At 41.2% G+C, this 26,107-nt stretch overlaps 1 protein-coding gene across 4 annotated transcripts in view; it reads left to right on the top strand.

The window, feature by feature from the left end:
- rerea (arginine-glutamic acid dipeptide (RE) repeats a) overlaps positions 1 to 26,107 on the top strand; it is a 659,533-nt gene that overhangs the window by 210,369 nt on the left and 423,057 nt on the right. For all 4 annotated transcript variants that reach the window (XM_063033173.1, XM_063033174.1, XM_063033176.1 and 1 more), the window contains exon 3: positions 25,050 to 25,120. In XM_063033173.1, the coding sequence (XP_062889243.1) occupies positions 25,050 to 25,120 (71 nt within the window). The remainder of the gene's footprint in view (positions 1 to 25,049; positions 25,121 to 26,107) is intronic.

The raw sequence follows: 26,107 nt of genomic DNA, 5'->3' as shown, positions 1-26,107 counted from the left end.
GTTTAAACTATCGTTGTACATTTGGGCATGTAGAAAGCAATACATTTTGAAACCTGATTAAAATTTGAGATGCTTAAGTGTGTTAACAAAGTAGTAATTTAACTTCAATGCAACAGCCACACCTGCTCAAGGAAATTATAGTAATTATGCTATCTGCCAAAACATCTTTCCTTGGCTACTGACTCTCCCCCTCCCTGGATACTGACTATGTCATATCCAGACTATTTGGAACTTGTGATTCTATTTGACACTGAAGTGACATTCTGAACCTGTTCCTTCTCCAGTCCTGAAGCTGCCTGGGTTCCTCTAGCATTTTGGATTTGTTCCTCTGGATTTCCAGCATCTGCAGGATCTCTTGTCTTTATGATTTGCTGCCAGTTTCCAACGCCTTAATGTTGCCAATCTGTCACTCTTCCTCAGTTTACCTGCTGCGCTAGCATTCATTGGTACCCTGGTTAATTCTAGACTTCATTCACTTTTTTTAATCTGTGGAATTCGTTGACACAGACGGCTGTGGAGGCCAAATCGTTGGGTCTATAAGAATCAGGTTCAATGTCACTGGCATGTGTTGTGAAATTTGTGGCAGCAGTATAATGCAATGCATAACAAAAAAAGTGAGGGAGTGTACATGGGTTCATTGTCCATTCAAAATCTGATGGCAGACGAGAAGAAGTAAATTAGAGGGTGGTGAATCTGTAGAATTCGTTGATACAGACGGCTGAGGAAGCCAAATCGTTGGGAATATAAGAATCATGTTTAATATCACTGGCATATGTTGTGAAATTTATTGTTTTGTGGCAGGAGTACATTGCAATGCATAGAAAAAAAGTGAGGTAGTGTACATGCGTTCATTGTCCATTCAAGATCTGATGGCAGAGGGGAAGAAGCTGTTCCTGGAATGTTGAATGTGTGTTTTCAGGCTCCTGTACCTTGATGGTAGCAATGAGAAGAGGGCATGTCCTGGGTGATGAAGTTCCTTAACGATGGATGCTGCCTTTTGAGGCATCGCCATTTGAAGATATTCTCGACACTGGGGAGGCTAGTGCCATGTTGAAGCCGACTGAATTTACAACTTCCTGCAGCTTTTTCTGATCCTGTGCAGTGGCGCCTGCATACTAGATGGTGGTGCAACCAGTTAGAATGGCTGACCAGTGGTGTTGTGGCATCTGCACTTGATGTGAGTGGTCCCAAGCTTAAATTTGGCCGGCTCCTTGTACATTTCCATTCATGCTGGGTTGAGCATCATGCCTGCAACTGGCTTCGTAAAAAAAATAGAAATGCTAAAGAAACTGCAAGGTTGCCGCTTAATGCGTCACAAGGCTCAGAAACAAACAAAAAAAAAGGTTGGAAAGCTCTTAGGTTACAGGGAGAAGGCAGGAGAATAGGTTTGAGAGGGATAATAAATCTGCCATAATGGGATGGTGAAGCAGACTTGATGGGCCAATTTGCTCCTATGTCTTATGGCCTTAATAAATAATAATTTTATTATTCCATATATCATTTTCCATATTCTTAAACCATAGCCTGCTTATGTAGAGAATGATCGAGGTCAATGTATATTAGTGGAGCATAATAGTTAGCATACCGTTTTAAAGTGCTGATCACTGATCGGTCACTGATCGAGGCTGATTTCCGGCCACTACTTCTAAGTAGTTTGTATGTTCTCCCTGTGACTACACGGGTTTCCTCCAGTTTCCTTCCACATTCCAAAGGTGTGAGTTGTGGGCATGCCATGTTGGCATTGGAACTGTGACAACACTTGGCGGGCTCCCCTCCCCCCAGCAGGTGTTGGTCGTTCACACGAAATAACGCAGTTCACATAATTTTTGCAACTTCTGCGATCTCTAAGTAATCCCAGCACCAAGCACATCTTTCCCTCCTCTCCCCCACTTTCTGCTTTCTGCAGGGATTGCTCCCTACTTGACTCCCTTGTCCATTCATTCCTCCCCACTGATCTCCCACTTGGCACTTACCCTTGCAAGCGGAACACTTGCCCCTACACCTCCTCGCTCACTACCATTCAGGGCCCCAAACAGTCCTTCCAGATGAGGCAACATTTCACCTGTGTGTCTGTTGGGGTCTGTTGCTCCTGGTGTGGTATATCGGTGAGATCTGACTTAGATTGTGAGACCGCTTTGCCGAGCACCTATGCTCCTTCCTCCAGAAAAAGAGGGATCTCCTGGTGGCCACCCATTTTAATTCCACTTCCCATTCCCATTCAAACATGCCCATCCATGGCCTCCTCTATTGTTGAAATGAGGCCACACTTAGATTGGAGGAGCAGCACCTTATATTCTGCCTGGGTAGCATCCAACCTGATAGTATGAATATAGATTTCTCGAACTTCTGGTAGTGCCCCCCTACCCCCTCTCTTCCCCATTCCCATTTCCCTCTCTCACCTTATCTCCTTGCCTGCCCATCACCTCCCTCTGGTGCTCCTCCCCCTTTTTCTTTCTTGTTAATGATGTAATTTCTTTTCTCCTTAGTTACTTTACTTACTTGCTTAAGCCCATGCCCCTTACTGGGCCCCCAACAGCAGCATGTCACAGTCCTCCGTCCTGGGCCAGTCTTTTTAAGTTGTCCCATCCTCCCCTTCCACTCGCAGGGATGAGGCTTTTGGAGTTTCTGTTGGTATTTCTGTAGTCCTGGGCTTTTACAGGATGGATTACTAGCCCCATGCCCATCCTCCTTTCGCAACCGGGCTTGGCACTGTCCATGGCAAAGTTGGCTTCTCCTTGGTAATTGCAGTTCGTTACTTCAGTACTTCGATTAATTGGAAAGCGGGGCACTCTTGATGGTACACTTGGTTGGCAGGAATGCTGAGATCTAAAACAAGCCAAAAAGATAATTATTGTAGTAGAGGCATGTTAATTGTTTGCTGTGCATCATGGTGCTTGCTGTTTAAAAATATAATAGTGCCCAAGGCTTTGAGGCTTAGGTGTTGATGAATGAACTTGCACGTGGGAATGGTCTTTTCTTCGTGAGCTGCTTGTGTTCAGATTGTACAAACAAAAAAGCGGGTTACTCTGATACTCTGATCAGTGGGGGGGGGTGGCGGAGGTGCGGAGGGGTGCAGTCATTGAGGTTTTGTAGCAGAATTAGACTGAGTTTTGAAAGGCAGCAGATCAGGGAGAAGATTGATACAAGAATCATAAACGCAAGAAATTCTGTAGATGCTAGAAATCCAGCACAGCACACACAAAATACTAGAGAAACTCAGCAGGTCAGGCAGCATCTGTGGAAAGGAATAAACAATTTATGTTTCTGACCTGGATCTTTCATCAAGACTAGAAAGGAAGTGGGGAAGAAGCCAGAATATGGGGAAGGAGAAGGAGTACAAGCTGGCAGATGATAAGTGAAGCCTTCAGGCTTCTTCCCCCTTCCTGTCCAGTCTTGATGAAAGATCTCAGCCTGAAACATTGAGTGCTTTTTAATCTCCAATGATGCTATGTGACCTGCTGAGTTCTTCCAGCATTTTGTGTATGTAACTTTGGTACAAGCATCTGATGTTGTTGAATGAGTAATTGAGGACTCTGCCACTGATGGGGAAGTGATTGGTAAATAATGGAAGAAAAGGTAAGTGCAGGAAGCAATTATGAAAGGATTGTGAGCTTGTGGTGGGGATTCTCATTGGTACCACAGAGGTGTGCTGAACAGAGAGTTCCACAACTGTTGGGGTATAGGCTGCCAATAGCAGCTTGCCAGAGTTCTCTGTCCTGGGGGACCTAGGTTGATTGGCCCTGTGGCTTCCACTTTCACAATATGACCTCATACAATTTTTTAGGCAAAGATCCTTCCTTTCCCAGGGATGACATCTTGGTGTTTCTGTGGTTCTGGACTTTTAAAGGATGGGATTGCTAGCCTCATGCCCAATACTCCTTTTGCAACCAGGCTTGTGACTGTCCATGGCAAAGTTGGCTTTTCCTTGGTAGTTGCAATTTGTTACTTGAGTACTTCAATTAATTGGAAAGTAGGGCACTCTTGATGGTACACGTGGCTGACAGGAACGCTGAGATCTAATACAAGCCAAAGAGATAATGTTCTAGTAGGGGCGTGTTAATTGTTTACTGTGCATCATGGTGCTTGCTGTTTAAAAATGTAGCAGTGCCCTAGGCTTTGAGCCTTAGGTGTTGATGAATGAGCTTACACTAGAGAATGGTCTTTCCATCGTGGGCTGCTTGTGTTCTGGTTGCACAAAAGAGAGTGGGTGGTGGAGGGAGGGCAGTCATTACATTGTAGCAGAATTAGACTGGGATTTGAAGGGCAGCAAATCAGGGGTGGATTGATATGAGGATCATAAACATAAGAAATTGTGCAGATGCTGAAGATCCTCCCTGTCCCAGGGATGAGGCCTTTGGAGCTTCTGTTGGCATTTCTGTAGCTTTGGGTTTTTATGGGATGGGGTTGCCCTCCACCTTTTGTGGCCAGACTTGGGACTGTCCGTGGCAAGTTGCCCAACGGAGAGTTGGTAAGTAAGTTTAATTCAGTGGGATCTTCCTGAGTCTTGTTCTTAATGCTGAGTTGAGGTATGCTCAAGGAGTGCTCTTTTAAATCATGCCACTATTGAGCAAGTAGTACTAATAAAACCTCCTTGGGTTGAGACTGCCCTGCAACATGTGCTCTTTCAAATATCATGACCTACTTTCTCCAGGCTGTGCCCTAGACAAGCATCATGTGGAAGATTGATCTGGGTATCTGATGCACAAGATTAATCTGAGAAAGCTCAGTATGTGCAGGGAAGCACTCTTTTACATATTTGGAGTGGCATGATTCAATCCAGAAATGTGCAGAATCATGTCATAGTCGAGGAAATATTGACTTTCTTTGTGTGGATTGAACTGGAAGAGGCACTGAATTTCCAGCCAAGAGTCTTGTGTTTACCTTTACTGTATGTTGCTCCATCTAGTGGTTTTACTATGAAATTATATAGGACAACATTTCAAATGTCAGAAGAGGCTACTTTCAAAGTTATCCTTTGATTAGGAACCACATGCTTCATGTTTCATTTTTGTATGTTGAATTACTTCATTTATGAATGAAGATTGGTGTCAAAACCTTAAATAATTAAAGGTTAGCTGTGTTTGTTACAAGTATATCAAAATGCACAGTGAAATATGCCATTTATATCAATGCCCAACGCAGTCGGATGATGTGCTGGGGGCAGCCCACAAATGTTACCGTGCTTCTTGCACCGATGTAGCGTGGCCACAACTCACTAACCCTAACTTGTATATCTTTGGAATGTGGGAGAAGACGAGTTCTCATGCGGTCACAAGGAGAGCCTGCAAGCTCCTTACAGGCAGTGTTGGGAATTGGGTCAGATCACTACCACTACAAAGTGTTACGCTACTGCTATGTTACCATGCCAATTGTATTTGAGCAAGAAATGGCATGGAAGAGATCTATGTGTTAGTCAAGTTCAGATTTGTCAGCAAAATCCTTTTGTGCTGCTTTGCATTTTAAAATAATTTCTGCATGTGGGATTGTGTGACAGTGTGTGAAATGTCTTCTGGAATTTCAGCACAGATTAAAGTACAACTATCTTTGTTCTTAACTTCTGTTAGTGCAACTGAATTTGTTGTTACCATATTTTTGCATATCTGTCTGAGCTGTGTTGCCATGTTGTTATCAAGTTATATTACATTTCAATGAAATGACATGGCATTAAAAAAAACTGGATCCTACTAAGCAGTAGGATCTTGTGTTCTGTTATGCTGCTGAAGTGACATTATTCAGTGTCAATACTAACTTTACTACCTCCCAGTCTCTGAATTGTAATAATTCTTGCCATGAGAATTATTCTGAATCAGAAGTATATAAAACTGGAAATGTTGCTTTCAAGGAAAACCTGGCACATATGCAGGAGTTTGCAGCAAAATAGCAGCCAGTTTGCTGCAATTGAGAATGAATAGTTTTGAAAATAGTGACCTTTCTTGGATATATGCCCAGATGTGGTTATTTCAATGAGTAGTTAATATGTTCACATTGATTCTTTGTTACAGTACTCGTCAATATTTATCTAGCATCCAAACTTGTGTTTTAAAAGACTCTGCAAGCGAGCAAAAACCAAAAAGAAATCTTAATTACTCAGTTCTGAAGAAATATTCAAGGGCAGAGGAACTTCAAAGTACCACTGATGTTTTGAAGTGCTGTAAAAGGCCAGCTGAATCAGTGATGTATAACATTTTATGAAGTGAACTATGAGCAACGTTTGCCGATGATGCTCTTCTGTCAAATACGGACAGAAGGGGTCACTCAGTTTTGAAGTTTTTTTGAAAGTGAGCATGCTTTAACATTTCAACACAACAGGGGCAACGACACTTTGAATTTCATGCCTATGGTTTTAGCTTTGTGGTAATGTTGCCTTGCTATCTGAGAGAATTGATCCTGTGAAATTACTTTTCATGCTTCTCTTGTAATTTTCTAACAAAAATTGAGATCAAGGCCTTATGAACTTTTAAATGTTGTTTAAGTGAGATCATGTCTGACAGAGTTTCCAGATAAATCATAGCAGCAGGTTCACCTTCTAAATTGCACCTTGGGTGGGTAAAAGGGGAAAACATTTTCTAAGGGCTTTTGATGTAGTGCCTTTCAAGAAGTATTGTTTTGCTCGGGGATTGTGAATCTGGAAAACGACTTACAAATTTGTTTATAGCCTCTCATTTTTCTCCAGAATTTGCTTGCAGTATGATCCAGGAGATTACTCTCTAATTTACGGATAATCCATGATAATCTGGGAAGGTTGATAACTTTAGCAGTGTTGTGTATTTGTATGAAATGGAATTGGGTAATTTGTTGAAAACAACAAAGCACTACTCTTCCTTTGTAAATGTTTTATTTAACCCTAATTATTACTGTTAATAAGACACCAGGCGCGAGGCGTGCATAAAATGCCATTTTTAGCAAAACAATGCTGGCTTTATTTATTTATGTGCCTGAAAGCTTGCGTCAATAACTTTCAACAAATTTCTTATTTTCCATCAAACTTTCCCTGATCCCTTTCTCTTGAAATGGACTTGAAAATGTTAAAGTTGCATCTTTATACATAATTTTGAATGATGATCCATTGCCTTGTGTTATAACAGATTTTTGTAACCCCCCCTGGATTGGACTGTTTTTGTTTTAGACAATAAGACATCCGAACAGAATTATGCCATTTGGATCAACAGGTTTCCTCCACTATTCCATCATGACTTACTTATTTTCCCACTCAAACCCATTCTCCTGCCTTCTCCCCGTATCCTTTGATACTCTTACTAATCAAGAACCTATCAACCTTTGCTTTAAATATACCCAATGACTTGGCCTTCACAACCGCCTGTCACATGAGTTCCACAGATTCAGCACCCTCTGACTAAAGAAATTCCTCCTCGTCTCTGTTCTAAAGGGGTGTCCTTCTATTCTGAGGCTGTGCGAATTGGTTCCTCTGTCTTAACATTCCTCACAATGTTAATTAGAGAGAAAGGAATGGGGAGCTCACAGAAAGTGAGGTACAAGAAAGTATAACTGATCAGAGAAGCTTTGAGGAATGGTATGTTTATTATTTGTATTGATCAGTAACTTGTTTAGTAAATGCAGCTGAGTTCTTTGGCTCTTTAAATGGTGATTCAATTTATGTTGTAAATTATAGTTGATTGCTGTTGTTGATATTATATGACATAATTCAAATTCAGATTGAGTTTGATTAATTTAACAGACTTCTGCCCGTGTCTGAGAAGAATATAAAAGCAAGACACAGTACAAAATCTCCTCCACATAGTTTATGTGATCAGGGTAGGATAGTAAGTTGTGTGTCCGTCACCAAGTACCACTGTAGTTTTACATTTCTTGAAAATAAACACTTATAATTGCCAGCTTTTGCATTAAATAAATTATTTTTTTTAAAGCATCGTACTCTATATCAAATATTGATGCACTGACCTATACTTCAAAGGACACTGTAGTATGGCTCAGAAGGTAGCATTTTACTCTCAAAGTCAGGAGGCAATGAGTTTAAGTTCCACTTAAGGGATATAGGTTACTGACTAGAATTTAGGCTGGCATTTCAGTTCAGTATTAACATACCAGATTGTTGGAATTGACATTTTTGACTGAGTTGTTAAACTAAGACCCCCATCTCAGGTGGATGTAGATTCAAAGAAGAACTGGGGAGTTATCCACAGCTTTTTGACCAATATTTATTTCTCAACAGAGTTCCTCAAATACATCTTTTTTATTGCCTGTGAAGGCTCATTATATGTAAATTTGCTACACTGTTTCCTACATTCAAATAGTAACTAATTTGAGAAAAAGTGCTTTGACTGTAATGTGCTTTGAGATAATCTGAAAGGGATGTGAATGGCACTGTTTTTGACTTTATCCCTTAGTTATAGAGGATAAAAGCATGTCGGTGCAGTAGTGGAAATCCAACTGACGGTAAAGAAGGTGAGATAGAACTTTAGATATAAATTGGATGCTGTATACTGCTTAATTAAAATATATTATCAAGACCTCAGTGAAAGCAGCATGTCAGAGCACCAACAAGAGAAAATCTGCAACTGCTGGAAATCCAAGCCAAGCAACACCCACAAGATGCTGGAGGAATTCAGCAGGCCAGGGAGCATCCATGGAAAAAGTACAGTCAACGTTTCGGGCTGAAACCCTTCGGCAGGACTGGAGAAGAAAAGATGAAGACTAAATTTAAAAGGTGGGATGAGGGGAGAGAGAAACAAAAGGGGGTGAAACTCGGAGGGGGTGGAATGATGTAAAGAGCTGGGAAGTTAATTGGTGAAAGAGAGGTGTGTCTAGAGAAGGGGGAGTCTGAGGACAGAAGGCCGTGGAAGAGAAAAAGGAGGAGGAGTACCAGAGGGAGGTGATGTGCAGGCAATGAGATAAGTTAAGAGAATGGTAAAGGAGACGAGGTGGTGGGGGGGGGCGGGCGGCAGCATTACTGGGAGTTCGAGAAATGATGTTTAAGCCATCAGGTTGGAGGCTGCCCAGGCAGAATATAAGGTGTTGAGCCTCCAGCCTGAGTATGGCCTCAACGCGACAGTAGAGGAGGCCATAGGTTGACATATCGTAATGGGAATGGATAGTGTAATTAAAATGGATGGTCACTGGGAGATCACACTTCTTCTGGTCGATGGAGCATAGTTGTTCAAAGTGGTCTCTCAGTCTATGTCTGGAAAGGAATGAATGGGAGGAAAAAAGAGAAGAAAGAGGGAAAAGAGAAAAAAAAATAAATACGGGATGGAGTATGAAGGGGAGGTGGGGCATTAATGGAAGTGAGAGAAGTCAATGTTCAACTTCTCTAACTTCCGTAAAATGCCCCACCTCCCCTTCGTACCCCATCTCTTATTTATTTATTTATTCATTTATTCATTCATTCATTCATTCATTCATTCTCTTTCCCCATTTTTTCCTCTCTTTTTTCTCCCTCTGTCCCTCTCTCTATAACTCCTTGCCCATCCTCTGGGTTTCCCCCCCTCCCCCTTTCTTTCTCCCTAGGGCTCCCATCCCATGATCCTCTCCCTTCTCCAGCCTCGTATCCCTTTTGCCAATCAACTTTCCAGCTCTTAGCTCCATCCCTCCCCCTTCCATTTTCAAATCTCTTACTATCTCTTCTTTCAGTTAGTCCTGACGAAGGGTGTCGGCCCGAAACATCGACTGTACCTCTTCCTATAGATGCTGCCAGGACTGTTTGGGGCCCTGAATGGTAGCGAGGGAAGCACTGTAGGGGCAGGTTTAGCACTTGTTCCACTTGCAAGAATAAGTACCAGGAGGGAGATCAGTGGGGAGGGGTGAATGAACAAGGGAGTTGCATAGGGAATGATCCTTGTGGAAAGCAGAAAGTGAGGGGGGGGGTGGGAGGGAAAGATGTGCTTGTTGGTGAGATCCCGTTGGAGATGGTGGAAGTTCTGCAGAATTATGTGCTGGACACAGAGGCTGGTGGGGTGTTAGGTGAGGACAAGAGGAACCCTATCCCTGGTAGGGTGGCAGGAGGATGGGGTAAGAGCAGACGTGCGTGAAATGGAAGAGATGCAATTGAGGGCAGCATTGACCGTAGAGGAAGGGAAGCCCCTTACTTTGGAAAAGGAGGAGGACATTTCCTTCATTTTGGAGTGAAGGGTATGCAGATATAAGTTCAGTGGTGCAGAAACAAGCTAAAACAATGGGTCTACCTGGACAAGTGGGTTTGTAGGAGGTAGAAAAAGGAAGTGCGGGGTGTGGGAACTATGAGGTTGGTGGCAGTGGATGGGAGATCCCCAGAGCTAATAAGGTCAGTGATGGTATGAGAGACAATGGCATGGTGGTCCTTAGTGGGTTCCTGTTACCCCATCCCCCACTAGGAAGGACACCAGACTCAATCAGTTACTCATATCTGCTTACCTTGACTTTGTCTACCCCCCTTCCCCAGTTCAGTCCCTTCCTACCTACATCCATGGCACTTTACTCGCTCTGGATCTTTTCAATGATTTCAAGTTCCCTGGCCCCCGTCATCTTATCTTCAGTATGGATGTCCAGTCCCTATACACCTCCATCCCTCACTAGGAAGGCCTCAAAGCTCTCATTTTTTTCTGGACACCAGACCCAACCAGTTCTCCTCAATCACTACTCTCCTCCATCTAGTGGAACTTGTCCTCACTCTTAATAATTTCTCCTTTGGCTCCTCCCACTTCCTTCAAGCAAAAAGTGTAGCCAAGGGTACTCACATGAGTCCCAGTTATGCCTGCCTTTTTGTCAGCTATGTGGAACAGTCTATGTTCCAAACCTACTCTGGTTCGTCCCCCACATTTTTTACACTACATTGATGACTGCATTGGTGCTGCTTCCTGCAACCATGTGCAGCTCATCGACTTTATCAACTTTGCCTCCAGCTTCCACCCTGCCTCAAATTTACCTGGTCCATTTCTGACGCCTCCTTCCCCTTTCTTGATCTTACTGTCTTTATCTCTGGAGACAGCTTATCTACTGATGTCTATTATACCTGGACTATACCTCTTCCCACCCTGTTAGTTGAGAGGAATCTCTCAATTCCTCTGTCTCTGCTGCATCTGCTCTCAGGATGAGACTTTTCATTCCAGAACGAAGGAGATGTCTTCTTTTTTTCAAAGAAAGTGGCTTCCCTTCCTCCACCATCAACGCTGCCCTAAACCACATCTCTTCCATTTCACTCACGTTTGCTCTTACCCCAACCTCCTGCCACCCTACCAGGGATAGGGTTCCTCTTGTCCTCACTATCCCACCAGCCTCTGCGTCCAGAACATAATTCTCCAGAACTTCCGCCATCTCTGACAGGATCCCACCACCAAGCACGAATTTCCCTCCAACTTTCTGCTTTCCACATGGGTTGCTCCCTACACGATTCCCTTGTCCATTCATCTCTCCCCTCTGACCTCCCTCCTGGCACTTATCCTTGCAGGTGGAACAAGTGCTACACCTGCCCCTACACCACCTCCCTCACTACCATTCAGGGCGCTAAACAGTCCTTCCAGGTGAGGCGACATTTCACCTGTGAGTCTTTTGGGGTCATATACTATGTTCAGTGCTCCCAGTGTGGCCTCCTGTATATCAGTGAGACTTAAAGTAGATTGGGAGACCGCTTTGCCGAGCACCTAGGCTCCACTCACCAGAAGAAGCAGAATCTCCCAGTGGCCACCCATTTTAATTCCACTTACCATCCCCATTATGATATGTCAATCCATGGCCGCCTCTACTGTCACGATGAGGCCACACTCAGGTTGGAGGAGCAACACCTTATCTTTTGCCAGCCTCTAACCTGATGGCATGAACATTGATTTCTGGAACTTTCGGTAATGCCATCCCCCCGCCCCCACCACCACCACCACCTATCTCTTTACCTGCCCATCACCTCCCTCTGGTGCTCCTCACCCCCTTTTCTTTTTCTATTGCCTTTTGTTCTTTTCTATCAGGCACCCCTTCTCCAGCCACGCATCTCTTTTACCAATCAACTTCCCTGCTCCCCCCTCCTGGTTTCACCAATCACCTTGTGTTTCTCTCTCTCCTCTCCCACCTTTTAAGTCTACTTTTCGTCTTTTTTTTCCCCCCAGTCCTGCCAAAGGGTGTCAGTCCGAAACATCGTCTGTACTTTTTTTCCAAAGATGCTGCGTCGCCTGCTGTGTTCCTCCAGCATTTTGTGTGTCTTGTCGGAGCACCATCCAGACCATGCTGGGTTCTTGTCACTGCCATCTGGAAACCTTGGGTCCCACACCACCAAGTTCAGGAACAGTTGTTATTCTTCAAGCATCATGCTCCTGAACCTTTACTCACCTCAACTCTGTACTGATTCCACAACCTATGGACTCTACAACACTTGTTTTCAGTATTATTTATTTATCTATTTTTGTATTTACACAGTTTGTCTTTTGCACATTAATGGTTTGTCAGTCTTTGTGTTTTTCATCAATTCTGTTGTATTTCTTTGTTCTGCTGTGAATTCCTGCAAGAATCATGGACCCATACCATTAACTGAGGTGTCAGTGGACCCCATGTTGGGAACCCCTACTCTTGAGTAACTTACATAAATTGCTGGAGGAACTCAGCAAGTCAGGCATCATCTCTGGAGAGGAATAAGTTGACAACGTTTTGGGCTGAGACCCTTAATCATCTTGACTTGAAATGGTATATGTTATAATTAATTCATTATATTATACTAATTAATTTATTTGTATATGTTGAACTATGAATCTGAAAATCAATCTGTGTGTAAAGATCTCATTTTTTTCTGTTCACCCATTACCAAAGCTTACCATTTTCACAGTACAAAATTATGTTTTCACTTGGTGTTTTTAAGGTGTTATTTCCTAAGAATTAGCTTTTTATTGTTCTACCCCTGAATGATTAGTTGTCAATTTACATAAACTTCTCTGATTTCTGAAAGGGAAACCACGTTGGACTAATTTCGAGTTCCCTCAGGTTTATGATTTTCAGAAGTATTTTGATAAAATCCTGTATAGGTTAGTTGAGATTAGAGCACAGGATATTGCATCTTGGTTAATGGAAAATAAAGAGTAAGAATAAGCATATTCCTCTTGGTCAGTGGGAATCTGAGCAATTATGAGGAAGAAAAGAAGAATACTGAGAAAAAAAAATGGAAGTAGGATTACTGAATGTTGTTAAATGATGCAAGATTAGGAAAGGTTGGAATTTAATATTTCTGAAATCACACGTTATTTCTGAAATAGTGGAACCCAATATTGAATTCAAAATTTAATGCACTCTTCCTTAAGACTATTTTCAATTTTATTGAGACAGTATAGGAGGTTGAGGATAAATTGTGAGTGTGATGGAGAATGTAAATTGGCTGGAAACTTGGTGTCATGTTTGTACACTAAACTGTTATTCTACAAAGCAGTCACCTAATCTGTAATTGGTCTGCTTAACGTGGGAGAGAATTTCTCCTCCACTCTTTGTTGCTGTAATGAATCATTCTTTAAGGACGTTGTGAGGCAGTTTATGATAAATCATGGATTTTCTGGGCTTGGCGGCTTCATCGCTTATGGAATGTCAACTTTTCACTCTAGTTCCTGACATTTAGTAGTGACAGTTAACGCTTTTGAATGACAGCAATTGTAATTCTATTTTTGCAGTGACGTTTGTAGAGTAAACCATCAACTTTCCTTGAGGCATTCTGTCAGATCAGTACAAGACGAGTTTTGTATTATTTGTTTCTTTGCAAAAGACAAAATGTGTGAATCTATTTTATCCACTTCTCCTGAGGTCTAGTATTACCCATGGGTTTAAGGCTTGAAGAACATTTCATGCTCTGTTTTTTCAGCATTGGAAAAGCAGATTAAACTGCTACCCTTTGGTGAACCAAGCTTGTAGGATCTAAACTCCTGTCATTAATCTAAATTCTTCATCCATACTGTGAAGGATCAGGTGATGCAAGAATAGTATCCAGATTTTTAGTGGAATGATTGTAGTGTTCTGGGTCTTGGAAATGACCTGTTTTACTTTTCAAAGGCATTTATTTATTGCTATTTTTCTTCTTCTTCTTCAGCCCATCACCCTTACTAGGGCATAGGCTGCCGATAGCAGATTGCTAGAGTCCTCAGTCCTGGGCCAAAGGTTGATTGGCCTTTTGGCTTCTGCTTTCACCATGCGACTTCATATGACTTCTGGGCAACGATCCTTCCTCTCTCAGTATGAGGTCTTTAGAGCTTTGGTTAGCGTTTTTGTAGTTCTGGGTTTTTACAGGATGTAGTTGCTTGTCCCATGTCCAACCCTACTCCTTTTGTGGTCGTGCTTCTGACCATCCATGGTGGAGATTTTTATTACTATAGTTTCTTCAAAAAATATTTATATTTGTACGTTTTTATCTTTATTTGATTTCACACTGTAAAAGCTATGTTGAACAGAAGGTTTTATTATAGTAGAAACAAAGAAGGGATTAATCTATTTTTATTATTTCTGGAAAATGTGTGACTCTCTTCCTTATTAATTTTGATTGCATCAATAATGTGTCTGGTGTAAGAAGCAGGCAGCATTAAATTGTCCTAATTTGCACTTCTAAGGTAAAAATTTTCCTTGCAGAAAAGTAACAATTAGGTGAAATTTCAATAACCACCATCACTGTGCTGGCCTCTAACATCTGTTAGGTTGAATTATATTTGATCATGTGAACGATAGATCATCAAAATGTGATTTATTCAGATTAAGTACACACTTGTCACCATATACAAATCTGAGATTCATCATCTTGTGGGCAAACTCAGTAAATCCATAGAATAGGAACTATAACAGGATCAATGAAAGATCAGTCAGAGTGCAGAAGACAACAAACTGTGGAAATGTGAATATAAATTAATAGCAATAAATAATGAGAAGATAAAATAACAAGATAAAGAATCTTTAAAGTGAGATCATTGGTTGTGGGAACATCTCAATGGATAAGCAAGTGAATATAGTTATCCCCCTTTGTTCAAAAGCCTGATGGTTGAGCGGTAATAACTGGTCTTGAACCTGATGGTGTGGGCCCTGAGGCTCTTGTACTTTCTTCCTGATAGCAGCAACAAGAAGAGGACATGGGCTGGATGGTGAGGATCTTTGATGATGGATGCTGCTTTCCTATGACAGTGTTTCATGTAGATGTACTCAATGGTTGGGAAGGCTTTACTTGTAATGTACTGGGCCAAATCCAGTACTTTTAGTAGTATTTTCCGTTCAAAGACATTGGTGTTTCTATACCAGGCTGTGATGCAGCCAATCAGTATACTCCCCACTACACACCTATGGAAGTTTGCCAACGTTTTAGATGTCATGCCAAATCTCTGCAAGCTCCTGAGGAAGTGGAGGTGCTGCCATGCTTTCATCGCAATTGTATTTATGTGCTGGGTGTGCAGTCTAGCAGAGAGTGATCATCTTAGACACTTTTCTTGTGATCATAAGAAACTGTTGGATATTGGTGGTGTGGAATGCTGCAAGTCCAAATCATTGATTTATTGGTAAATGATGGGGGAGCTGTGTGGCCTCGGTTGTAGCAAGGACTAGGTCTTAAACTGCAGTGTAACCTGTTTACAGCTGCCCAGGAGAGCCAGAGGTGTTGGAGTCAGTGTGCTCCACTGGAGTGCTGGAGGCGTTGTGGTATGGCCTCCATGCTGGTGTCAGTGCTGCACACCCCCCCCCCCCTTGGCAGAATACAGTCTGTATGACTGTATTTCACTGCTATCTTATGTGTTTGCTGTCTTATATGTGTCTTCTGTTGTGTATGATCGTTGGCACTTTGTTTTAAACCTTGACCCTGGATTAATACTGTTTTGTTTGGCTACGTTGCAAGTGTCGCCATATGTTCTGGTGCCAACATAGCATGCCCACATTGCTCAACAGAACAACACAACAAGCAATAAAACAGCAACAGCAAAGCAAGCCCTCTTCCTCCCTCCCACCCACCCGCACACAGTCCTCCAACCCCAGGCCTCCAGCCTTTGGCCATTGGACTTCGATTTCGGACATCCAATCAACCTTCGGGGTTTGATCTTCCTTATCAATGTTTGGACTAGCTGATAAAGCAACCCCAGGATATAGTTTAGGGATTTTACATTATGTCTTCCAGATATATTAAGATAAACCAGATATGTTAAGTTTAAAATGAATTTCTACTTTTCATTGCAAATGTAAGGAAAAATACATGTCCTGATTTTACTGATTTACCTGTAAACAACAGATGTCTTACAAATTTCTGGTTCAGATCCATGAGATTAAACTTGCCCTGTAACTGTATTACATCTGATCTGAGGCCCGATGCTGTCTGTCAGTCTCATGAGTAGTGGGTAGGCCAGAGGAAGCCCTGTCCACGAAACTTTGGTACAGATGACATCGATATCCACAGCTTTGTCATCAGTCAAAGCAGTGAGATTCAGAAGCATGCAAAATTGTTCAATGAAAAGCATTAACATTTTTTAAATGCCTCAGAATAAATGCTCAGCTGTTGGTCTTAATGATGGAGTGTACTAATAAATTCGGTGACTGCCAGGTTCAGGACCGTCACATTCCAGTAGGCACATATCAAAGTTCTAAACTTTCTGCCAGTCATGAGGGTAAACAAAGACAGTTTGAGAGCTGTTGGCAGTGGCCGACATGATTCAGGTTGATAGATTTTTCTCAATTTAAAAGATAAAAAACTCTGGTAGGTTTGAATAAGGATTTTGCTTGAGAGAATTTGACAAGTGCTAACAATGATTAAACTCAGATTTTACCCAGTGTTATTAAACATTACACATTTCTTTGACCTGAATCATTTACTTGTGGTTAAGAAGACCGAGCCAGGACATTTTTGTTAATGAGAATCGAGCTTCCTTCACAAAGACATGATCAATAAATATTGTAGGTATGCCATATACCTCTTGGTAGGCACTTATGATCTGACTTTTAAGCCAACTCTTGAACTGATATATTTAACTTATAAATTTAAAAAAAAATAGAGTTCCTATAAATAATATCTATAATTACTTGTATCATTCCTAGAATTTAGGTTCACCTGCTGGTATTTTTAGCCTTAAGCTTATTTGCTTTTATCAAGGTACAATTATTTTTAAAATATTAGAAATGCAGGGGAACAATTACGAAAGAAATCAGGAGGGTTAAAAGAAGACATTAATAAGTTACTCTAGCAGACAAGGTGAAGGAGAATCCTAAGGGCTTCTACAGGTATGTTAAGAGCAAAAGGACAAAAGTGGTCCTCTAGAAGATCAGATTGGAACCTAAAGAGATGCGGGGGGGGGGGGGTAGGATCTTAAATGGATTTTTTTTGCATCTGTATGTACTCGGGAGCCGGACACAGTGTATATAGAGGTGAGGGAAAGCAACAGCGAGGGCATGGTCCCTACAGATTACAGAGGAGGAGGTGTTTGCTGTCTTGAGGCAAATTAGTGTGGACAGATCCCCAGGACCTGACAAATAGATTCCCTGTGGGAGGGAAGTCCAGAAATTGCAAGGGCCTTAGCAGAGATATTTAAATCATCCTTAGCGACAAGTGATGTACCGGAGGATTGGAGGGCAGCTAATGTTGTTCCGCTGTTTAAGAAAGTCTCTAAGAATAAACCAGAAAATTATAGGCTGGTAAGCCTAACATCAGTAGTGGGGAAAGTATTCTAAGGGACTGGATATATGAGTATTTTGATAGACGGTATGGCTTTGTTCTTGGTAGGTCATATCTTACCAATCTTATAGAGTTTTTCAAAGAAGTTACCAGGGAAGTTGATGAAGGCAAGTCAGTGGATTTTGTCTACATGGACTTCAGCAAGGCATTTGACAAGGTCCCGTATGGGAGGTTGGTTTAGAAGGTTGAGTCACTTGGCATTCAAGATGAGGTAGTAAATTGGATTAGACATTGGCTTTGTGGGAGAACCCAGAGAGTGGTAGCAGATTATTACCTTTTGGACTAGAAGCCTGTGACTAGTGGAGTGCTGCAGGATCTGTTGTTGTTTGTCATCTATATCAACGATCTGGATGATAATGTGGTTAACTGGATCTGCAGATTTGCAGATGACACCAAGATTCAGGGTGTAATGAACAGTGAGGAAGACTATCAAAGCTTGCTGCGTGATCTGGAGCAGCTGGAAAAATGGGCTGAAAAATGTCAGATAGAATTTGATGCAGACAAGTGTGAGGTGTTGCAATTTGTGAGGACCAATCAGAGAACGTCTTACACGGTAAGTGGTAGGGTACTGAGGAGTGCAGTAGAACAAAAGGATCTGGGAATGCAGGTCCATAATTCACTAAAAATGACGTCACAGGTAGATAGGGTCATAAAGAAAACTTTTGGCACATTGGCCTTCATCGATTAAAGTAATAAGGGCAGAAGTTGGGATGTTATGTTGAAGTTGTATAAGATGTTGGTGAGATTTAATTTGGAGTATTGTGTGAAGTTTTGGTGATCTACCTACAGGAAGGATATAAATAAGATTGAAAAAGTTCAGAGAAAATTTACAAGGATGTTTCTGGGACTGGAAGGCCTGAGCTATAAGGAAAGATTGAATAGGTTAGAACTTTATTCCCTAGAATATAGAAGACTGAGGGGTGATTTGATAGAGGAATACAAAAATTATGAGGGGTACAGATATGGTAAATGCAAGCAGGCTTTTTCCTCTGGGGTTGGGTGAGACTACAACTAGACGTCATGGGTTAAGGGTGAAAGGTGAAATGTTTAAGAGGAACATGAGGGGAAAATACTTCACTGAGAGTGTGGAACGAGCTGTCAGCTCAAGTGGTGTATGCAGTTTTGATTTCAACATTTAGGAGAAGTTTAGATGGCTACATGGATGGTAGAGGTATGGAGAGCTATGGCCTGGGTGCAGGGCAATGGTACTAAGCAGTTTAAATGGTTCAGCATGGCCTAGATATGCCAAAGGGTCTGTAGTTTTCTATGACTCTATGATTCAATACATGGATCACTTTTCTTTAAAATAATAATCTCTTAATTACAATTGATGATTATTACAGAGAGATTAAAGATTAGCTTTCTGTCATGTGTACATTGAAATATCGAAATATGCAGTGAAATATATAAATATGACAAGTTCTGCAGATGTTGGAAATCCAAAGCAACACACACAAAATGCTGGAAGAACTCAGCTGGTCAGGCAGCAGCTATGGAAATGAATAAATAGTTGACATTTTGGGCCATGACTCTTCTTTAGGACTGAAAAGGAAGGGGGAAGATACCAAAATAAAAAGTTGGGGGAGAGAGGAAGCAGGGTAGATAAAAGGTGATAGATAAGAGAAGCCAGGTGGGTTGGAAAGATAAAGGACTGGAGAAGAAGAAATCTGTTGGGAGAGGAGAGTGGACCACAGGAGAAAGGGATGAAGGGTCTCGGCCTGAAACGACTATTTACTCTTTTCCATTGATGCTGCCTGACCTGCTGAGTTCCTCAAGCATTTTAAGTGTTGCTTGGGATTTCCAGCATCTGCAGATTTTCTCTTACAGGTTTCCGCCACCATCTGAAGGTAGAGTGTTCCTATGAAACGTTTCATAAGCCGAAATGTCGTAAAGCGAAGAAGCAATTACCATTTATTTATATGGGAAAATTTTGTGAGTGTTTGCAGACCCAAAAATAACCTACCAAGTCATGCCAAATAACACATAAAACCAAAAACAACAGTAACATATAGTAAAAGCAGGAATGATATGATAAATACACAGCCTATATAAAGTAGAGATACTTTTCCACAATCATTACTGCACTGTTCTCCGTAGCGAAAATCTCACACAAGCCCCGTAGACAGAAAATCTCACGCAAGCGCTGTTGGCAAAAACACGGCGCAAGTGCTTTCCAGTAACCTTTAAGCTATGAAGCTGCCAAATCATACCAAATAACACGTAAAAATACACAACCGATATGAAGTAGAAATAATGTATGTACAGTGTAGTATCACTTACCGGAATTGGTTCAGCGCCGAGCACACTGATGATGGTGTGTTAGACTGAGTCGTCGCAGGTTGGGTGGTGCAGTGGCCCCCACCCTCCGGGCCACCGACCGATATATTGCCGTGAAGCATGCAGGGGTGCAGCGGTAGCCGGGAGGCACACAGCACATCTTTAAGAAAAAAGCTGAAACAAACATGCTAATTAATTAGGTGCCGCCTGGCACGTAATTGTCAGCCCAGATCAGTGCCAATTTCTGATTGCGTCGTCTCTGATCTGGGCCGACAATTACGTGTCGGGCGGCACCTAATTAATTAGCATGTTTATTTCGGTTTTTTTCTTAAAGATGTGCTGTGCGCCTCCTGGCTGCTGCTGCATTCTCAGTGAATCGGTATCTGTCCATGGCCTGGGGTTTGGGGTGGTGGAACACTGGGGTGTCATCTCGTCATCGTCTGTTTCCATTAGAGCAGGCAGCTCATCTTCTTCTATGACTGCCCGCCTCGATGTCGAAGGTCGAGGTTCATCGTCTGCTGTGGCTGATGTGGAAGGCTTGCTTGACTGCTGAGCCTCATGCATTTTTCTATCACACAGTTCTTTGTAAGGACTCAAACCATCTTGCAAATATCCCCTAAACCTACGTACCCTTTCAAAATTAAAGTGGTACTTTATCATTGCAGCGAAAATCTCACGCAGTTGCTTCACGTTCAGTTCGCTACTGCATTCGGTTTCGATTGTTATCCTTTTTTCTTCCAATTGCATCAGCTCTTCGTCTATCAGATCTTGGTCATGGGATGCCAAAACCTCTTCAACATCATGCTCGTCAGCTTCCACAAGCCAAACTCATGTTGTCCTTACCTCGTTCACCACGATCGAACGCTTAATTATGTCTAGTTTTACGCTAAGTGTAACACCCTTACAAGCTCTTCCAGGCTTTTCCGATACCATAGAACTCATCTTGCAAATGACTGCTCACAGGCTCGTGTTTAAGCAATGCTGGGTAGAATGCAGTTCTGAATTTGGGAGAGAGCGGCTGCTCGGGGCACGCTTGCTTTATATCGCACGCTGCTTTTTTTTTTGTAACAGTGAAAACACCTCCTGAAAGCAAAAACAGGGTACTAATGTAGGTCTTTTGTAGCAGTGAGGTTTCGTAAAGTGAACGTTCGAAAAGTGGGGGACACCCGTATTTGTGTTAGTAAAGGAAACCTGCTTTTGAAGCAACCTTTCCATTTAACAAACCAGAACCAAAATGTGATTTGCTGCCTTACCCATCTTCATCCTTTTGGAAACTTGCTATCATTAGATAAATACTGAGGCCTCTAAAGGGTAGTTGTCTCTGTGTAGGGCAATTTTATCTCCAGTGAAGGCAGCGAAGGTATTGTGCTTATTCTTCTCTTTGTCTTGGGATGTGATTAGGTATGCAGATCAGTAGAAAAGAACAACAACACTTAGTTTCTTCACTTACTTTAACAGTTATTTTTCAAAATATGACGGATTGTTCGCTTTCTTATCATGTAAGTAGATATATCAGGCTTAGTAGTGTAGTACTTCCACCACACTGAGTTTAGCTGGAATTGGGCAGGAGCCAAAAGTCTCATGCCTCTCTGTGAGCTTGATGCACCAACGTATAAGGCATTGCCTGCATCAAGTCAGTGGAGGGTACCTGCTGAAGAAAACGCATTGAGATTCCTTTCTTTCAGTAGTGTGGTGATGAGTTAGCTTTGGCAGTCTGGTGGTGAAGAAGATTGCTGGAATGGAAATGGACAAGCTGCTCTGCCAATCTGGCTGTCTTACTGACTTGATAAAAGCTGAGCATAACTAATGCTCAGTCAATGGGTTGGACATTCCATTCCATTAACTTTGGTAGCTGTGGTAATCAAATGAACTGCTGTGTTCAGGTGATTAAGCTAACTGAATGTTGTGTTGCACCAAACTGTAGTGAGTATTCTATTAATATTCCTGATGTGAGCATTATTAATGATCAAAACTTTAAATGTTGTCACGAAGTACCCAGCTTGCGTCTTATCTGTAGTGATAGACAGTATCTCAGACAATACACTTTTATTTATTACTTATTTAATATTACTCTTTTTTAGTGTATTTGCACAGATGTTGTCTTTTGCACACTGGTTACCTATCTTTGTGTGTAATTTTTCAATGGTTCTATTGTGTTGCTTTGTATCTGCTGTGAATGCTTACAATAAAATGAATCTCAGTAGTATTGGTGACATGTACGTACTTTGATAATAAATTTACTTTGAATTTTGAACTATATCTGATCATAATAAGGTGTAACCTTGATACCACTTTAACAAAAGTGATGACACTGTTGAAGACTAAGGGGAGTGCTTCTAATGAGGATGGCCGTTGTTACTTTCATGGATTAAGTGTTACTTGTCACTTTTACAGCTCTGAGTTGTTTAATTTTCAGAGGACATGCATATAAAAATTGTCACTAGAAACAAGTGAATGGGCCTTATGACAAGAAAGGTTATGGATTAATCTATTGAAAATCATTGGTTAATTGCATAAATTAGCTGCAAGGTTTCTTGTATTACAACAATGACTAAAATATAGACTTGGTGTGAAGTATTCTGAGATGTTCTGAAATTGTGGAAGGTGCAATGCAAATAGAAATAATTTATCAAACTACCTCGGCCCTCACACCAACCCTACCATTGGCAAATTACCTTTCTTGAAGCATAGTGTCAAAAAATAACAAAAGCCTCTGCTATGAATTGTGGTTAGATATTCTGGTTTGTCTTTCTCAATTTTGAATGACTTTGCATTTCTCTTGAATTCCATTTGACACAATTTCCAAATTGCTAAATGTTCTAACTTCCTGTTTTCAGCTGTATGTACAACCATGATTGTACAAATCTTAATAGACTCCAAAATATTCAATATATCTGATGTAAAGCTGATTCTGTAGGTGCTGCTTGTCACTTCCCACTGTCTAAAAGAATATTGGCATATCCCTATCGTTATTATCCTTGTTCAAAAGTATCCATCAAATTTACTCTTTCCATGAATGAAGTTTTTTATAGTTCAAAAAACACAATCTGAAGAACCTTGCAGGTTATTGACATGGACTATTACATTCATATGAGCCTCTTGGGGCAAATAAGTAGGATTTTCTTTTAAAATTCTCAGTTCTGCTGATGCATGAGATAATCCACACTAACACATGTCAGTGTAAAGAGGAAAACTTGGGTGGTGTAGGTGATCACTAGGTTGCCGTACATCTTCCCAAAATACTGAAGAATCCTATCCTGATTAGTAGAGCCCAAATCCAAAGAAGTAGGAACATTTTGAGAGAGAACTATTTATTCATTTGCAGGGCAGTTTTGGGGAATTTGGCAGTTTCCTTTATGATGGTCTGCTCCTTTCTGAACTTAACAACTGTGCATTGTGAAATAAACTTTTATTTTCAACATACATTTTCTTGGATAAAACTGCACCACACAAAACCACACATAAGTGGTCACAGATCACAAATAAACAAAAGAAGTAAAAATAGAATTGGTGTCTCTTCCATTTGCTTTGTCATTCAGTACAATGGAATTTTTTTCTTGTGCTAACCTCATTTTCCTTGATTCTCTGAATGTCTAAAAATCTATCTCTATTGTGTACAACTGTGTACATTGTGTTCAAAGGCCTGAGCCTTTGTAGCCCTCTTCAAAAGTTCACATACATATGGGTAAATGAATCTTTTCTTTCGTCAGTCCTAAATGTTTCCTCTTGCTTTGAGACCATGTGCTTGTCTTGCCAGCCAGGGAAACTTTGTTAAAAACTAATAGAGATACAGCATGGTAACAGGCCTTTTCGAACCAATAAGCCCATGCTGCCCAATTAACCTACCAACAAATATTCCAGCTGCCACTGTAGTATGTGGGGGGAAACCCACATAGTCACAGGGAGAACATACAAACTCCTTACAGGCGGCAGTGGAAATTGAGCCTGGGTTGCTGTTGCTGTAATAGTGTTACGCTAACGGCTATACTACTGTGCCACCACCACAGCTTCCACAGCTACCTTGTCAAGCACTAAGATTTTTGTCTATTTGGTGAATATTATTCTTAAGTCAAAGCATTTATATTCTCTTCTCAAAGGATAATTCCCTGGCTGCAGGGTTCATCATGTTGTCAATCCTGAGGTTACTCTCCATCTATTGCAGGTACATCCTTTCTTTGGCAGGAAGACCCAGACCTGTTCTTTGTACTTCAGATGTGGTTTCATCAGGGCATTGTATCATTGTAGTAAGATATCTTTGTACTTAATTTAAATACTCGTGTAATAAAGGCCAGCATACTGTTTTCCTTGCTCATTACTTGCTGTGCCAGCATGTTAACAATCAGTGATACATGTATAATGATACTAGGTCTCCCACCTACTTAAAAAAATACCCTTTTCTTTTTTGAGGACAAGTTCACACTTCTTGCACATTATATTCCATTTGCCATGTAGCCTGTTTATATTCCATTGAAATTCGTCTGCTTACTCATCACATTCCTCCCTGCCACCCAGCTTTGTATCATCTGCAGATTTGGATATCGTTGTCCCCTTTATCCACATCATTTATATAAACTGTCATTAGCTGGGACCCAGCACTTGCTTCTCAAGCAGCCTCCAAACACGTAACTAACTACTCTGTTGTCAATCCACGCTAGAAAACTAACTACTCTGTTGTCAATCCACACCAGAATGCTACCCTAGTTTTGTTTAATCACCTCTTGTGGCACCATATCCAATGTCACCTGAAGGTCCAGATGTATTCTATGTGCTTGTCAAGTATTATATATTCTGCTCATAAAACTTCAACAAATATGTCTAATCTGATTTCCTTTTCATAAATCCTTATTGACTCTGTCCAAATCAATTGTTATTTTTGAAATGCTCTGTTTCCATTTCCTGAATAACAGCTTATAGCATTTTCTGTACTGCTGGTGTCAGGTTAACAGGTCAGGGTTTTTCTTCTCTCTCCCTCTTGCCTCCAAAAAGAGGTGAGATTTGCATAGTTAGTAATATTTATATAATCTTTCTCCAAGTGCCTGCAAGTTAGCTGGATTGGAAAACAAAAAATGCTGTTCTGTAAAACGTCCTAGTCATATTGAACATGAAATACATAATGGTTCTCTTTGTCCCTGGAAGTAGTGTATTCATTGCTTCATTTTCCTTCTCTCATTAGATTGTGTTTACATAGAGAGCCGTCGCCCTAACACACCGTATTTCATCTGCAGCATTCAAGAATTCAAACTGGTGAGTGTCATATTCATTTATGCATGATTAAGCCTTTCCTTTTCTTTTAGACTCATGAGACAATTTAATGTGATTGATTTGTTCAAATACATTACATTCTTATGCTGCAAAATCTATCTTGTTTGCCTAGCTGGATTTAAAATTGTAGGCTGCTCTGTTTGTGTGCTGAATGTGCTACCTACAAATCTTTTACGCTTGAGACAAATCAAGATCAAGCACAAGTTGAAAAGTGGTTGGGGTATGGATTGTTCAAGGCTGGTTATGCATTCTTCCAATGTTAATGTTTGATTGCCAGCAAGGTGAAGATCTGTAAACAAACAAAATCCATAACATACTGGAGCAGAATTAGTCCATTTGGCTAATCGAATCTGCTCCATCATTCCATCAATGCTGATTTATTATCCTTTCAACCCCATTCTCCTGCTTTCTCCCCATAACCTTAGGTAGTCTTACTAATTAAGAATCTCCCAACCTCTGCTTTAAATGCCCAGTGACTCAGTGATCTGTGGCAATGATTCTACATATTCATCACCCTCTGGCCAAAGAAATTCCTCTGTATCTCTGTTCTAAGTTGTACCGTATAGCCTACATTATAATAAGGGACTACTTTATGTCTTAGTAACATGTCGTTGCATGTGCTATTAGGCGCGTATTGATCTGTATGTGTCAAGTTCGGACTCTACCAGTAAAGAACCATGAAACTTAGTTTCCGTCTCCAGCATTTTTATTAATAACGTAGTTGTGTAAACAGGCCACATACACAACAAGTTGGTGATGAGCATTATGAACCTACATTTTATTGGAACGCTGTGTTTTAGTTGATAACGACACTCGGAGGAAAAGAGAGAGAAGGGAGATGAAAAGGAGCGACACGCATCTAGATGGCGTGTGCTCGTGGCGCTAGCAAAAATGACCCGTGAGTCAAGTGGAACGTGCAGTGACTGCAAGGAGCTAGCTAAAAAGAAAACAAGGAAAATCGGGACTAAA

This window comes from Mobula hypostoma, chromosome 25, assembly GCF_963921235.1.
Source record: "Mobula hypostoma chromosome 25, sMobHyp1.1, whole genome shotgun sequence".
NCBI classification, from domain to species: domain Eukaryota; kingdom Metazoa; phylum Chordata; class Chondrichthyes; order Myliobatiformes; family Myliobatidae; genus Mobula; species Mobula hypostoma.
This window is presented reverse-complemented; position numbering and strand designations above follow the sequence as displayed.